This window comes from Argopecten irradians, chromosome 9 (assembly GCF_041381155.1).
Source record: "Argopecten irradians isolate NY chromosome 9, Ai_NY, whole genome shotgun sequence".
Classification (NCBI taxonomy): domain Eukaryota; kingdom Metazoa; phylum Mollusca; class Bivalvia; order Pectinida; family Pectinidae; genus Argopecten; species Argopecten irradians.
In genome coordinates, this window is record NC_091142.1 from 9,175,576 (window position 1) to 9,192,379 (window position 16,804).

The 16,804-nt window shown below is 35.3% G+C and overlaps 1 protein-coding gene across 1 annotated transcript; it reads left to right on the plus strand.

Annotated features, from left to right (window-relative positions):
* On the plus strand, positions 1-16,725 carry LOC138331403 (ankyrin repeat domain-containing protein 27-like). Its single transcript, XM_069278996.1, has 18 exons — positions 1-22; positions 145-181; positions 656-732; positions 1,100-1,155; positions 2,661-2,732; positions 3,951-4,012; positions 4,180-4,213; positions 4,931-5,047; positions 5,443-5,522; positions 6,827-6,986; positions 7,999-8,070; positions 8,474-8,549; positions 9,611-9,651; positions 10,731-10,834; positions 11,877-11,970; positions 12,129-12,327; positions 14,157-14,235; positions 15,061-16,725. Exons 1-18 carry the CDS (start codon positions 1-3, stop codon positions 15,116-15,118), a joined length of 1,440 nt encoding a protein of 479 aa, XP_069135097.1. The 3' UTR covers positions 15,119-16,725.
* The last annotated feature ends 79 nt before the right edge of the window (positions 16,726-16,804 follow it).

The following is a 16,804-nucleotide window of genomic DNA, read 5'->3' on the forward strand; positions in this document are numbered from 1 at the left end:
ATGAGGCTTATACCAGCTGCTCGTAATTCTGCACAGCTTCCTCTTAGAATGCATTGAAAGAATCTGATTTAGAAACTTTGAATAATACATGAATTGATTACATGTTTATTTGATTAATATGTGCTCTCTACTCATTTTTTTCAGAAACTCACATTTTAAGACCATCTCCATATTTCCAAAGGTATGGTACTAACTGAGATACTGGTTCCTGGTTTATCATCTTGATGTAGCCATGTATGATTTGAAAAAATATGTGAAAGTTATGGGTTTTTTTATACATTTTGTATGATATTAATTAATATTAAATGATTAATATTCTGTTAATTAATGTTTCTTTTACTGTTAACCAACTTATTTTGTTATGCAGTTAAATTTCACATTTTTCATGGGTGATTAAAAAATCATAGAAATATTTTGCCACCAAAACATTTCAAATACAGGTTAAGTAGACACAAATAGGTCTAAGAGAGTAATCAATTAAATCAGTGGGAAAATTGTGAGGCGTGAAAACACAATATTAAGTTGCTGTAAAAGTAAGTTAGTTTACAGAACATATTATGCTATTAAGAAGTTTCACTAAACAAACCATACTGGATGAATGAAATGTAAGGATCATAATGAGAAGGTATATATATGTTTTTTTTCTGTGTTACAGTGAATTCCTCACACTCAAATCCAGTGAAAAGATCGTCCATCTTGAAGAAAGTGGAAAGGAACTTCGAACAGGAGATGGCAAGTCATTTTTGTAGGGTTGTACAGTCATTGTATAAATAACGACCTTGACCTTCATTCAAAGTCATATGTGTCAAATAGGCTAAAATCTTATTAGAACTTTTGTTAGAAACTAAGAGACCTGATATTGGGCCTTTTTCAAGATCTCAGAGGTCAAATACTTAAAGATGAAGATCTTTAAATACCTAGATTATTCAGAAATTGGGTTGTAGCATGCTGGACGAAGCATTTTAAATTTGGTAATTAGAATGACCTTGACCTACTTGCTGAAAATAAGAAAAAATAAAACTAACAATTTCATTTTGAAAATTACTTTTATTATATAGTCAGGTGACCGTTAAGGCCCGTTGGGCCTCTTTTTTTTCAGGATTTACGTGCCCATGTACTGTGAAAATTCTGACAGAAGAGTTGGGCTACAATAAGGTAAGATGTATAGTCAAACCTGTCTATAAAGACCACCCAAGAGTCAAACCTGTATATAAAGACCACCCCACAGTCCAAGAAGAGATGGTCTTTATATTCATTTGGTCTTTATAACACAGGTCAAATTGTGTTGAATTTGACAATTTAGGACCCTGTAAAGAGGTCTTATTACGCAGGCGGGCTTCATACAGAGGTGGTTCATAAGGAAGGTTTGACTATTTTACATAATACATGTAGTGTTAATACTCAGTTTAATAGAATACTGTTAACGTGGACATTTTTGGAAGTGTTGATTTTACAATTATTCATGTTAATTTGTGCTAATTTGAAAAGAAAAGAAAAATCATTAAGAGTTGTCTCCCTTGAATTTTACTTGGTTCAGATTCTGACCTGTTTATCATTGACTAGCTATTAGATGATACCTATTATCATATATTGATCTGTTAGACACACAATTTTCATTAAATCCCAACTATCATGTACAGCGTATATGTAATTGAATACTCCTCAATACCGATCATATTTTCATGCTAACCTGCCATGCAATGGCCGGTGAACAACTGTCTGTCATGCTGTCAAACTTTTGTTTTTTTAAAAGTATTAGATATTTTTGAAGTGTGTAAACATCAACCTTTTTGTTCAACAACTAGAGTGTGGTATCAATTTTAGCTGTTCAAGAGGTTATGTCGTGCAAAGTCATAATTACTGTATTTTCAGCTTACTTATTTTAAGACAGCCTTTAAGTGCCACTACGTATACCTTTCCGAAACGGCTTTTAATTTTTAAAATAGGAATGTAAAACGAGATCAATAATTTTGTAGAGTCGCAGAAGTTATTAACTATACGTTTACTAGCACACTTATCATCACCTTCAGAACTATTTAATTAGAATAAATAAAATGTTAATTTTCATAACGCGGGTCTTTTTATGTTTCCCGTCGTCGTCCTAAATGCCGCGCGGTAGTTGAATATCACTGCGCCAGACGACAAAACAGCGAAATGAATCTTCACTGTTATCGTACATTAGACAGGAAATCTTGCATATTTTTGGTGTTGTAACCTCATCTTAAGCCATCGATATATATCTTCTTTTGTTATTAATGTTTTTTAAGAAACCTATAAATTTTGCTCCGGAAAGGTAGTTATTTTAAGACAGCCTTTAAGTGAAAATAAAAAAAAATGTAAATTATCATTTATAAACGCTGATTTAAAATGTGCAATTCTGTAGTTCAGTAGCTGCTGAGAAATAAACTTTGCAAAAGTTAGTGCTGTACATGAATGTTTCAAAGATAGTGTAAAAAGTACAAAAATAAAACTACCACTAAAATAAGTATTTTAACAGTATATGAAGTTCCAAGATTCAATCTGGATCACATGACAATTTTTTTCATGTATACATATATATATATGTATATATACTGTATAAACTGAAAAAAAGCTAGTTTCAAACCAGTAGAAAATCAGGTGTTATAATATGGCATTTTGTTTTTATTTTTCAAAACCAGGACTATAAGCCATTCAAAATCTTGGTGATAGAAAAACCGCTAGACATTTTCAATCCAGTGACATCTTCACAGGTAAGATTAATGTCTTCACAGGTAAGATTCATTTCTTCACAGGTTAGATTTATTTATTCACATGTAAGATTATTTTCTTCGCAGATTAGATTCATTTTTTCACAGGCTAGATTTATTTCTTAACTATAGTCAAGAAACACAAGTAGTCATAACTGGGTTTTTTTTCTCTATATATTCTATGCATGCAATTATTTTCTTTGAATTTTCCTAATCTCATCTATGGATGGATTTTAACCAAATATGACATACTTATATATGTAGGACATTGTCTACACTTTGAGCATATTTTTTCATTTCATATCCTTCTTTGTTCTATCCAAAATTGCAACAGAAAAGTTTTGCTTGTGAGATATGTTTTTCTCAAAAAGAACATAATGGAAAATTGTGTAAATATTGTAAGCTGAAAGCATTAACAATTTTCTACAACCTTTGATTAAAATTCATCAATAGATGAAATCAGGAAAATTTAGAAGAAAAAAAAAGTAAAAATACAAAGAATATGTAGAAAAAACAGTAATGAATACCTTTGTTCCTCGACTGTAAGTCAAATTGCTGTTCAGACATTTTTTATTCCCACCATGAGCTCCATTTAATATGTAAACATAGGTTGAATTACCTCCCTTTAAGAGTCTGTACCATATGTTTACAACCGATTAAATATGATATACAAAAGTGCGTACATAACAAGTGAAAATAATTACTTTTCAAATACAGCTGAAATTTAATACAGTATGTTGTAATGCATGGGACCATTGAAAATATTTCAATTAATCTGAAATTTGACGCAAATTGTCAAAATTATGTTTGATTGGTGATTGATTGATGGGGCTTAACGTTCTTGTTCCGGTTATAACCGAGCCTAGGACACCTAAAAATTGTGATTGACTTTCCTGTTTTCATTATATGTTTTAATTATGGCAATGAATTTTGTTTAACAAATTTTTGCATACACATCCTTAATAAATATCATAATTAATTGTTATCTAAGACATGCTACTAATATAAGTACAGATAATATTAACTCATTCACCCCTGAAATTACAAAATGGACTAATCCAATCTTTGAACTAGAAGAACTTGAAAAGGTCTTCATGGGTAAATTTTTTAAAACAAAAGATAAAGGGAGATAATTCAAACTCTATTGTTGACAGCATGTTATTGTTGACACTCTGCAAATGATATTGAAATATCAATGCAAGTGTGTGCTCTTCATTCCAGACGAGAGTTAGAACAGGAAGTGAGAGGATTTCAGAAAAAGATGCTGTGTTGTCTGTGTCGGAGTAAGTGATTTATTTACAGAAGTAACAAATGAAAATCAAATTGAATATAATGATAAAACAATGAACCCAACCATTGAAGGGTATCAGGAACTACAACAAACAATAGAGTATTTTTTAATGTGCAGAATGACTCCAATATAATTCTTTCCACATTTTTTTTTATTCAGATGCCGTGAGATTTTATCAGAAGAGTATGGCCAGGTGAGATTAACTTTATCACAATAATTATGGCCAGCTGGGATTAACTTTATTTCAATAATTATGCCAGGTTAGACTAACTTAATCCACAATAATTATGGACACACTAAAAAATAAAATCAAAGTGATTAATTCATTCTTCTACTTTTTTTAGTTAATTGGTAAAATAATAAATAATAAATGATAGATTGTGTCCTGTACTGCTTCGATCACATTTATATGCTGTAAAATAAATTTTCAACATCTCTGTGACCCTGGTAATCAGTAAATATTTACTGTTTGATGAATGAACATGTGTACAGGTGATGAAGATCTTTGTGTACAATATCTTTCAAGCTGCCAAAATGTCATAGGGAAGTAGCCCAGCAGACCGCCTGTCATATTCCAGCCATGTGCATGTTTAGTTGAGGAAGATAAAATATGCTTAAATATCTGCAAATTCAGTACCAAAATTTACTAGAATGCAGGAAATTGCATCTAGGAATTGAAAATCCCTGTACCTCTTACATAATATAATGCTCGCACCTTCAGCACACGTGTCTGTTGGTCCCCATAACATAATTAGGGCTTCCAAGGATAACAGCATGATATCCCTATGATTTGCTGTGAAGAAGATTTTAATGAACTTTTGTACAGGCGATGAAGACTTTAAAGAACAATGAACTTTTTTTTCTACAGGTGATGAAGACTTTTAAAGAACATTGAACTTTTTTTCTACAGGTGATGAAGACTTTAGACGACAGTATACGAGTGTTTGAGGCTAATTATATGATCCTAACAGAGTATATGGACGATGCTTGTCGGCGCCTCCAGGAAATAAGCCACGCGGCAGTAGAGGTATGATAATTAGTGATCTATGTGAGGGAACAAATGGATGTATCTCTTTAAAGATAGGTCACTGCAGCCTTATTTTCAATGACCTCTTTAGAATAGGTAAAAAAAATTACATTAGTACTTGAATTTATTTTGCTGTTCCATTTAATTTTTATGTATTACAGAGAGTTATCTTCCTTGCAGGTAGGTATTGATTGTGATGTCATTACTGTGTGAGCACAAACTACATGTACGTCGTTTACTCTGAAAAGTATGATGTTACACTCAACATATATGACGTCACAATCAATACCTACCAGCAAGGGTAGATCTATAGCTCTGTAATATGCAAATGCAAAAAATGGTATTTGGATATCTCAATTAAAAAAAATGATTTCTTGTGTCTCACTTTGTAACAGAAATGTCTTAAATGTGGAAAGAGACAGCAGAAAGGAAAGTCACATCTGAGCAGGGAAGAGTTGGATACCGTCATAGAAAGGTTGGTTTGTTGTTTGAGGTGTATTAGCTGGTTTCTTTATCCAGACATCCTCAATACTCCAAGGGTTACTATCAATTACCAATCACATGCCAGAGAGAGCGACACCCAACTTCAAAGCAACACAGTCAACCACAGTGTACCATTATACAATTCTTTTGATGAACATCAAAGGACCAAATAACCTGTGTTGTCTCCAGTTTTACTTTGAGATAGTCCAGGGGTGGATATAGCGTCAGTGATAGTAACCCCTTGAGTATCGAGGATGTCATCCTGAAGTCAATTAACCACATAAGCACAGACCAGTAGGATTACAAGCTTTAGACACTATAATGTGGTGACTGCATTGTATCGTTGACCCCTGAAAATTCATAATGAATTCTTCCAGACTTTAAATTGAAAGAATTCAAATGTGTCTTCAGGGGTGATTGAGTGAAGATTAGGTTTCAAGTGATTATGACACAAAAATTCTGCACAATAGATGGTGTGGCACGAGGAAAAATTTTCATTAAAAATTATGCATAAGGTTATTAACATTACAATGTGTGTACATCCAAACCTGTCTATAATGACCACACAAAGGACTGAGACAATGGTCTTTATAGCCAGGTGGTCTTTATAGTCAGGTGGTCTTTATACACAGGTGGTCTTTATAGCCAGGTGGTCTTTATACACAGGTCACATTGTGTTGAAATGGTCATTTGTGACCCTAAGAAAGCGGTCTTATTAAGCAGGTGGTCTTTATACAGAGGTGGTCGCTAAGGCAGGTTTTGCTATATTTGCCAGTTTGTGATTTCACAAAGATAGTATTAAATAGGGGAACTATATGAAAAAATATCAAGTGCTTAACTTGAAGTTTACCTGAAAATGACATCAAAAGTGACCAGAAAACAAGGTCAATTTCACAAAAAAAGTACATCTAATAAATTTCAATTTCAGGTAAATTCAGCTTAAATTGACCCATAAAATTTTCAAGTAAATTCATGGAGTTCAATTCTTTTTCACCTGAATGTACCACAACTTTTGATTTTTCATGTTAATGGACATTTTTGGGCTTAAATGTAAAATTTAATCTGAATTTGACCAAAAACCTGAAGATAATTTGCCTGTGTACATATTTTTCCCAATCCCATTATTTGACGTCGTTTCCTTCAAGAGATGAAAAGAATTACACCTTGTGTTCTGCATCACATGTGTTTAAACTCATTCACCCCTTAGGACATATTTAGACTCTCCTAAATCAAGGACTAGAACAGTCCATTATGAAATAAAAGGGGTCAATGTATTGTAACTTTTTTTTTCTGTAGTTACGTGGTTGGGAGTGTCCACACAAAGTTATTCTGTGCCATTCGTGACAAATTAACGACCGATGACGAGTGTTTGTTGCAGAAATGTAAACAACTAGAAGGTGTGACCCCGGACAAGTTGAAGGTCAGACGTGACTTTACCTGTCCCTTACCAGCAGCTGTAAGTACCCAAGCTAAGGGCCACTTAAAGGAATGCTGAATGGAATTATTTTCAAAAACCTCCATTACCACGATGAAAACAAATTAAAGGGATAATTTTAGAGAGTTCAGTGAAAATTATTTGAGAGTGCATTGAAAGTTATGTTTTGGTAATAAACTGGTTCTAAATAATGGAGTAATTGCTATCACTGTGACCTGCCGGCAAATGTCTACTGTATCAAGTTTCTGCAATGTGAGGAATTGCTTGCTTGCTGCCATTACAAATTGGTGGTAGTGACATCTTGTATGCTGAAACCAAACCTACACCTGTAGAGTAAAGCACTTTATGCCTGGCACTACTCAAATCACACTTATAGTACTGTAGGGTGTTTCCTATTTCAGATGCATGATGTTTGACTTTTTTTTTCTAATAATAATAAAAGACGTTTCCAAGAATCGTTTTCTATACCAGTCGTGAATCTTGCTTGGGTGTAGGCATATCCATCCTCGATACTCCAGGGGATCTGATCACTTACGATCTCTACACCCCTGAACTATCCCGTTGTAAAAATGATGGCAGCACAGAGGAAAACCTCTGAACCAACCACTGTGAGGACTGCAGCGACTTACTTTGAAGACTACAGAAAGAGGGAAGCCCAACTTCAAAGCCACACAGTCAATCACAGTGTATCGTTATATGGATCGACTCTTTTGATGTGCATGTACATCAAGCGACTTAATTGCCTGTTCTGTTCTATTGCCTCCAGTTTTACTATGAGATAGTCCAGGGTTGTAAAAACGTAAGTGATCGGAACCCATTGAGTATCAAGGATGAGGTACATTGTACACATTGTACCTGCAAGATTATATAGCTGTATGATTAGGAATTTCTTAAATAGTTTCACTGAATAATCTCTTTAAAATAATTGCAATGGAAACATTCAGCCCGTATTTCTCATTTATTGTTAAGGCCGCTTAAATTTGTTATAACTCGACTTTGTAAAAAAAAGGTTAAATATTTGTTTTGATTCTAGGTTGTGGAGCTTGCTAATGTTGATGGATTGAAGACGCCTCTGGAGAAGCTACATTGTCTTAAGACAACCATTGTACGTACCATTTGTAGAATGTTTTATTTATTAGATTAGTGAGCTTTAGCAATGGTGTCCATTGTCTGTCCTGTCAACATTTCTTTTAAATCACAGAGTTCTGAATGGATTATAAACAAATCTGTCAAAAAACAAAAACAATTTCAGGGAAGATTTTATAAATATTGGCTCTGACTCCCAGGGACAGTAGGGGAGAGGCTGGTAGAGAGAAATTAGGCATAATTCTTTAAATTCCTTGAGGAAAACACACTTAACCTATTGCTTGGCTTAACAAACCAGATGAATACAAGTCCTCTGGGTCTCTTGTTAATAAGTAATGATTATAATATCATTTATTATGATATTCGATTTTAAACTAGATAATTGATATATCCAATTTAAACGGTAATAATATTTTTTTCAGGATTGTATAACAGATACAATAATGTCACATGTGATTGATACCCACAACAGTTCCGTGTCACTGTCACCCTCACAAGGTAGGTACAAGTCTGCCCTCACAACGTAGGTACAAGTCTGCCCTCACAACATAGGTACAAGTCTGCCTTCACAAGGTAGGTACAAGTCTGTCCTCACAAGGCAGGTACAAGTCTGCCCTCACAACGTAGGTACAAGTCTGCCCTCACAACGTAGGTACAAGTCTGCCCTCACAACGTAGGTACAAGTCTGCCCTCACAAGGTAGGTACAAGTCTGCCCTCACAAGGTAGGTACAAGTCTGCCCTCACAACGTAGGTACAAGTCTGCCCTCACAACGTAGGTACAAGTCTGCCCTCACAAGGTAGGTACAAGTCTGCCCTCACAACGTAGGTTCAAGTCTGCCCTCACAAGGCAGGTACAGGTCTGCCCTCACAAGGCAGGTACAAGTCTGCCCTCACAAGGCAGGTACAAGTCTGCCCTCACAATGTAGGTACAAGTCTGCCCTCACATAGCAGGTACAAGTCTGCCCTCACAAGGCAGGTACAAGTCTGCCTTCACAAGGCAGGTACAAGTCTGCCCTCACAACATAGGTACAAGTCTGCCCTCACAAGGTAGGTACAAGTCTGCCCTCACAACATAGGTACAAGTCTGCCCTCACAACATAGGTACAAGTCTGCCCTCACAAGACAGGTACAAGTCTGCCCTTACAAGGCAGGTACAAGTATGCCCTTACCAGGCAGGTACAAGTCTGCCCTCACAACATATGAACAGTTAAGTCTGCCCTCACAACATAGGTACAAGTCTGCCCTCACAAGGCAGGTACAAGTCTGCCCTCACAAGGTAGGTAAAAGTCTGCCCTCTAAATGTAGGTACAAATCTGCCCTCACAAGGTAGGTAAAAGTCTGACTTCTCATTTGATGGCTCTCAAGGTAGGTACTAGTCTGCTTTATTCTTTTGTAATTTACTCAAGATAATGCCTTCCTCAGTACTTACAGTATTTTAATTCTTTTGTAATCTACTCAATGTAATGTCTTCCTCAGTACTTACAGTACTTTGATTCTTTTGTAATCTACTCAATATAATGCCTTCCTCAGTACTTACATTACTTTGATTCTGTTGTAGATATCCCGCGTCTTACCTCAGATGATCTTATCCCCATACTCGTAAGTATTAACAATAAACTTAGCCAAGACACCAGTCTGTTCGCCTCACTGTAGGTATTGTTCACCAACAAATATTACCAGCATCATATTAGAATTATATTACTTACAATGCATAGGTTTTAATTTTACAAGTACTGATAAAAGCTGAGAATGATTTTTGACAGTACTGCCAAAATTCTTTACATTTACATCTACAGTGCAGTGAAAAGAGTACATGTATACGGTCAGACCAAGTTGTGGTCTATAATTTCATTTCATATTTGTACATTACTATTTGTAATTGCAAAGTGATTCCTGCAGGTATGTTTCCATCTAAGCATACATAAGGCATAAAGATAAGATTTTTTCAGTGCATACATTCTATGATGTAACTAATGTTGACTGTTTGTCAGTCCATTTAAATGATGTTCGCAGCTTAAGTCATCAATCCTTGATATTTGGTTTCTTCTGCAACAACAGTTGCTTACTTTACACCATTACCATCATTGAAAAGTTTCTGATTCTTTTTCTACTTCAAAATAAAAGTATTTAAAATTAATTAATTGCATCCCAGGGAAAAATCCATGGCACTATAAGCCTTATATGGAATGAGGTACTCATTGCACATATGACAAAGCAAATTTTTTTTTATATGACTTTTTATTTTTGTATTAATTAGACACTTATATAATATATACACATGCACTTAAACACCAATTATTGTCCAAATGATACATATTGTTTATCAATCATAAAAGTTTAATAATTATTGTAGAAAATTATAATAATTTCTTGTGAAGGTAAATATATTAAAGAACAAAAGGTAAAACTTTCAGTTGTATACATGTGTATGTTGATGCTATTTATTTATTTTTATTTTTTTTGGGGAGGGGGGGGGGATTTTAGCCGTAGTGACCACCTCTTTATAAAGACCATCTTTGGTGGGTCCCTAAAGGCTCATTTCAACTCAATCTGACTCTTGACCCAATTATGTTTGGCTTTAAAACCATTTTAATTTGTTCATTCGTTATCATCCTTCTGTATCATCCCTAAACGTTTTAATTCTTACAGACATCTTCAACTAATCGTGTCTATTTCAGGTGACTGTCATCGCCCAGTCCAGGTGTACACATCTTGCTAGTAACATGTTTTACATTGAGACGTTTCATTGGTCGACTGAGATCAACGATCGAGACAACCTAAGGTATGAAAGTAAATCATCTGAAAACATCTTTATATTTCTGATTCTAACCCTACATAGATTATCCAAATTAACTTTAATGGTAGGCTATATGTTAAGGTCAAGTTTTGGCGCTATATGAACATTATTTACATATAGCAGTTATCTGCCCATGACCGTAAGTATTAATTTTGTGACATCATGTATAATATGTAATGTCATATAGAAAATAATGTCAGTTTCACTCACAAAGTATTGATGTCAAAAAAGATACCGTAACTGTGATGTAAAATTTTCACGATCGTAGCAAAGTAATCGAAAAAATGTTTTTTTGAGAGTTTGCGTTAAAGTTAGCTTTTGACAAAGCTAATCACATCAAATTGAATTTAAACTTCGTCAAGTAACTCCGTCACAACACATGGAAAAGATCAAGATCAATATTTAAATTGGTTTGGGTATTCTTAGGATGAAAACTCTAATTTTTAGTGGATTTTGAGACTTTTAAGTTTAATCAACTACACGCAGACTGATCAAAAATGATACTCTTTGCATCACTATGATAGAGTACATTGGACCCTTGATAATCTGGACACCTTCGTTCCCAGCCTAAACCGTCCAGAATCTGAATTTCCGGACGAGTGAGCATAAATAAAGTTACGGAAATCCGTTTCCTGACATTTCCTTCCGGATTGCGAGTTTTCCGGACTATCAGCATCCAAATTATTGCAGGTCAACTGTACAAAATTTGTCTTGACAAAATTTACATAAATTTAATCTTACTGAGACTTGGTCAGTCGCCATACTACTATTCAATGGGGGCGCATATTTAATAGTTTTGAGAATGGAATATATTAAATTTGTGCAGTTTTTATTTTGTGGTACACCATTTCTTCTTTATGCACTTTTGCATAACAGTTGTAAAATTCAAAATATTTTGTTGCTGTTTTGAATATGTGGATTTCAGGAAAACTGCGAATATATAGCATAAATACACCCTCTTCCGAGAAATATTTTTCCTGTTCTCTTTTGTCATACAGAACTTTATATGTCATGTTGAATTTTACAGCTACTGTATGGTCACATTCAAAGCTGCAGTCCAGTACATGATCAACACAGACTTTTCTTACCTTCAGGGTCAAAAGTCAAAGGTTAAACGGGAGGTCAGTAAACTTTTATTTAAATTCAAGTATTGATCATTGTAATTTTGGCGATAGTAATTTAATTAATGTCAAATATATATTTATGTTTCCCTATAAAAAGAAAAAGTAATAGTGTGACCCAAGGTTTTATGTAGATATAAATCTTGAATCCAATACAGATGAGTATTGATGAGTTGATGAGAGCTACCAAAGATGTGACACTACACAGAGAGGATAACGGAAAGTTTCCTACCGGGGGCACCGCCACTAACAGGAGGGACCAACAGCTTCAGAACATATCCAGACTCATACAGGAAACTGAGGACGAATGGACCAAACCAAAGTCGGCCACAATAGAACAAAAAAGTGTATTTGGGGGTAAGGTCACTTAAGTTACTACGTAAGCGAAATCATCAAAGTTGTATGGTCTGTGACTCGCGTATCATCAAAGTTGTATGGTCTGTAACTTGTTGTATTTTTGGCATAGAAAAAGTATTTAAAGTGTTCTACATATTTTTCTCTTCCTCTCTAAGTTTTAAACTTTCCATATTTACTGACTTTAGTATAGTTCGTATTCGCAAAGTTATTAAACAAGTAAATTAGAATATTGATTTTTAACGTGTACATGTTTAAAATAGCTTGGAAGTATCTGAACTGTTCCGATCTATTCTGATCTGTACAGGTATTGTCGATATTGACCATGTGATATGGCTCGGAAGGTTCCGATCTATACGGATATCGCCGATGTCGGTCACATGATGCAACTCGGTTTTCCTATATTACCTGAAAGTTTGAAACATGGCGTTGACTCTAGCGGTTCTTTCAAAATAGTAGTATGTTTGTGCTTTGAATTCATGGATCTGAACCATCATAAGCATCCGTATTCACACATTGTATGTTTTATGAGAGTTTGTAATGGTGAAAATTGCAAGAAATACAACTTTAAATTTGACCATAAAAATACCTTCAATCTACACACACTCTGTGGTTTTGATAAAGAATATTTTGTTTTTGTTATTTTTTCTGTATATAGATGTATAGCTACAAATATCAGGGGCTTAGGAAGCGGGGGGGGAAGGGGGGGGCAACTGCCCCCCCCGTTCCCCAGGACGGGGGGGGGGGCAAACATGTCTTTTTGCCCCCCCCATTTTCGCCGACTGAAATTTTCTAAAAATGCTTATTTGAAAGAAAAAAGGGTCCTCCTACACATTTTTCGTACTTCATTCTAGAAAATATTTTCCGCTGCGCGGCGCATTTCCTAAAACGTTCAAGCACATAATGTCAAACCTTAAATAGTGAAAATTCAATACACACAAACTAGACTAAAAATGGCCATCAAGGGATTCTATGTGCTATTTAAAAAATGTCTCTTAAAAGATCAATTTTAGCGAGACAATTAATTCATTTTTTCATGTTACACAACAATGTGCCGATGGTGTGAAGTCGGTATATTCAGATCGAGTAGGGTTGCATAATGTTATGACGACACAATTATCATTTCTAAATGCAGGTAGCTTTAAATCGAAAAATTACCATGTTAAGAACGCTTTATAATCATTAAACTTTATCGTAAAACTCATCTCAGCCATTCTAAATCGTAATTTTTTTTCCCCGGGGGAGACCCCCGGACCCCCCTAACACCAAATTCTCACGCCTTTGGGCGCTCGCAAATTCATCAAAATGCATCGTAAAAATCATCTAAGCCATTCTAAATCGTAATTTTTTCCCGGGGGAGACCCCCGGACCCCCCAAACACCAAAATCTCGCGCTGTCGGGCGATCGCAAAATCATCAAAATACATAAAACTAATCCCGGGGGTCACCGTCAGACCCTAATAAAACACCAAAATCTCGCGCCTTCGACGCTCACACGCTAATTCGGCCAATTTGCGTATTCGTTAATTTCCTTTTAGCGACCCCACTGTCTATAAATGTGTACAAGGATTAAATTTAGTGATATATGAAAAATGAACATAAAGCATATATTATATGGTTGGGAGTTGAAATAATCTCCTCCTGTAGGTGTGGCGGGGGGGGGGTTTACAAAATATTGAGGACCTTTGCCCCCCCATGACGTTTCATCTTCCTACGCCACAAATATGATAGCTCTATAAGACTTTTATATTGTTGTTGTCTTTAGAAAGATACAGTAGGACAGATTAGATTTATTTGTTAAATGAACAGACATGCACTCTGTTTATTTTACAGACCGGTACCAGCAGTCACTTTTAAGTCCAGACATCAGCCAATCCCGGTCTTCCGACAAAAAATCTGCTCCACAGTTCGGGTAAGTTACCATGCCCCACCTGTGTAAACAACTCTCAAAATGAGATTTCCTCAAAGGAAGAGTGTCAATTTGGGCCCTTTGGCGGCCATGACCGATAAGCATTATTTTTTGTTTGCAGATACATGGGGGTTGGGACATGATATGACATGGTTAAGCTCAGGTCGGAGTCCCTTGAGAGTTATGGGGATTGTTAAACAGAAGGGGAAATTTTCTCTTTTGTCCAGTTTTGCTGGAACTATTTGATATTTTTAAATGATTTTTCGTGAATTATGATATATTGATAGGTTGAAAATAAAATAAATTGGAAAATATAACTTTAGACAGCTTGAGATGTTTCATACAAGCATAGCCATGCCACATGATCATCAATCTTCAACACAGGGATGTGATACTTAGTAATGTACAGTCTAACAACAGAAAGGGGCTCAGTTTTGTCTATTTCGTTTTCTTTTACACAAGTAAGTTGTTAAGAAGAAATACGTTCAAATTTTTCTTCCTCTTTTCAAAGTAGGTGTATTGTCATTTCACTTATTTAAAGTAATTTCAGTTTAAGTGAAATGACATTACATCTATCTGGAAAAAAGGAAGAAAACATAATTCTGCTTGGCAATCTAATTAAAATAAGACTTGTAATTAGGCTTCACTATGATGTGCTGCATTGTATGTTACGCTCCAATACAAGATTGTTCTTCGTGGCAAATTACTTAATTATTAATATTCTTTTCCATTTTTTCTGGGGTTGCTATTCTTAAAGATGATATGAATTACTTACAATTATTTTCCTGTTAGACTATCATATCCATGATATTATTTTTCCGTTTTCAGGGGTTTTGGATCTTTAGAAGATGACATCTTTGAGCAATCATTTGGGAAGCAAACCTGACGATAGGTTGTCATGATAATGGAAAATATGAAAAAGAGACATAGGAGCATAAGATGACAAGTTTTTAGACAGAACTGGTAACTGAAAATTAATCTTATTATTTCGTGTGTGGCTAAATTTCATTAATTTCGTGGGCAACATGGATTTACAAGTGATAAGGATTCGTCAGTCTCTTTACACTATTATACATTACACAAGACGCCTATGATTCAGCCATTACTCAAAATTTTGTGGATCAAATTTTGGCGATCATAGCAATGTCCCGCAAAAATATCTGACCCATGACAACAGCCGGATATATGGTATTTGGTATGTCCTTCTCTATCTCCAGGGGTTATTATCACTGCCATTATATCTGTCAATGAAGGCTCTGTGTGCGACAAGTTGTGTGCAGGATGAGAGAGTATAGTTTGGTCGTATGATGTACAATGAAAAATATAGAAAAACGATTCACTGTATATTCTTGAAGTTCACGACAATGATTCACTTCACTTTTTAGGTCACCTGAGAGTCTCAAGTGACCTATTCTAATCGCCTTTTGTCCGTCGTCATGCGTTGTGCGTCGTATGTCTGTAAACAATTTACATTTTCGACTTCTTCTCCAAAACTGCTGAAGCAATTTCAATAAAATTTTGCACAAACCTTCTAAGGCATAAGGCCAATCAAAATTGTGAATTATATGGTCCCCACACCCCAGGGAGCTATGGGAGGGGCCAAAAGGGGTAAAATTGACTAAAATTTAAAAAAATCTTCTTCTCCACTCACAGATGTGATGGAATTAAATACTCTTCATAGATAGAAAGGTCCTAAGGTCCTTGACAAAAATGTGAATTATATGACCCTGGGGTCTCAGGTTTCCCCCTGGGGAGGGGGTTAAGTTTACTATAGTTTATATAGGGAAAACACATTTTTGAGTAATATTTGATCATTTGTAATAGGAAATGAGTCAAATATTGTCAGAATTATCAGTATGAGATGGCCATTGAATCCTATTAACCAATTTTCCATGACTGACCCCCAGGGGCCTTAGGGGCGGGGTCAAAAGGGGTCAAATAGTCTATAACTTCAAAAATCTTCTTCTGAAATTCTGGAAATGGTAGAATCACATACTCTTCATAGATGGAAAGGTCTTGAGGTCCTTTACAAAAATTGTGAATTATATGACCCTGGGGTCTCAGGTTTCCCCCTGGGGAGGGGGTTAAGTTTACTATAGTTTATATAGGGAAAACACATTTTTGAGTATTATTTGATCATTTGTAATAGGAAATGAGTCAAATATTGTCAGAATTATCAGTATGAGATGGCCGTTGAATTCTATTAACCAATTTTCCATGATTGACCCCCAGGGGCCTTAGGGGCGGGGTCAAAAGGGGTCAAATAGTCTATAACTTCAAAAATCTTCTTCTGAAATTCTGGAAATGGTAGAATCAAATACTTTTCATAGATGGAAAGGTTTTGAGGTCCTTTACAAAAATTGTGAATTATATGACCCTGGGGTCTCACGTTTCCCCCTGGGGAGGGGGTCAAGTTTACTAAAGTTTATATAGGGAAAACACATTTATGAGCATTTTTGCTCAATTTTCATAGGAAATGAGTCAATTGTCATTAGAATTATTAGCCTGAGATAACATTTTAATATTATATCTATGTTGGTCCTGGTCAACCCCCTCGGGGCAGAGGTGTGGG

Coding starts and splice junctions, on each gene's coding strand:
- LOC138331403 (XM_069278996.1), top strand. CDS start 1: ATGAGGCTTATACCAGCTGCTC. Junction 5,048..5,442: donor TAAGCCACGCGGCAGTAGAG/GTATGATAATTA, acceptor ACTTTGTAACAG/AAATGTCTTAAATGTGGAAA. Junction 11,971..12,128: donor AGTCAAAGGTTAAACGGGAG/GTCAGTAAACTT, acceptor AATCCAATACAG/ATGAGTATTGATGAGTTGAT.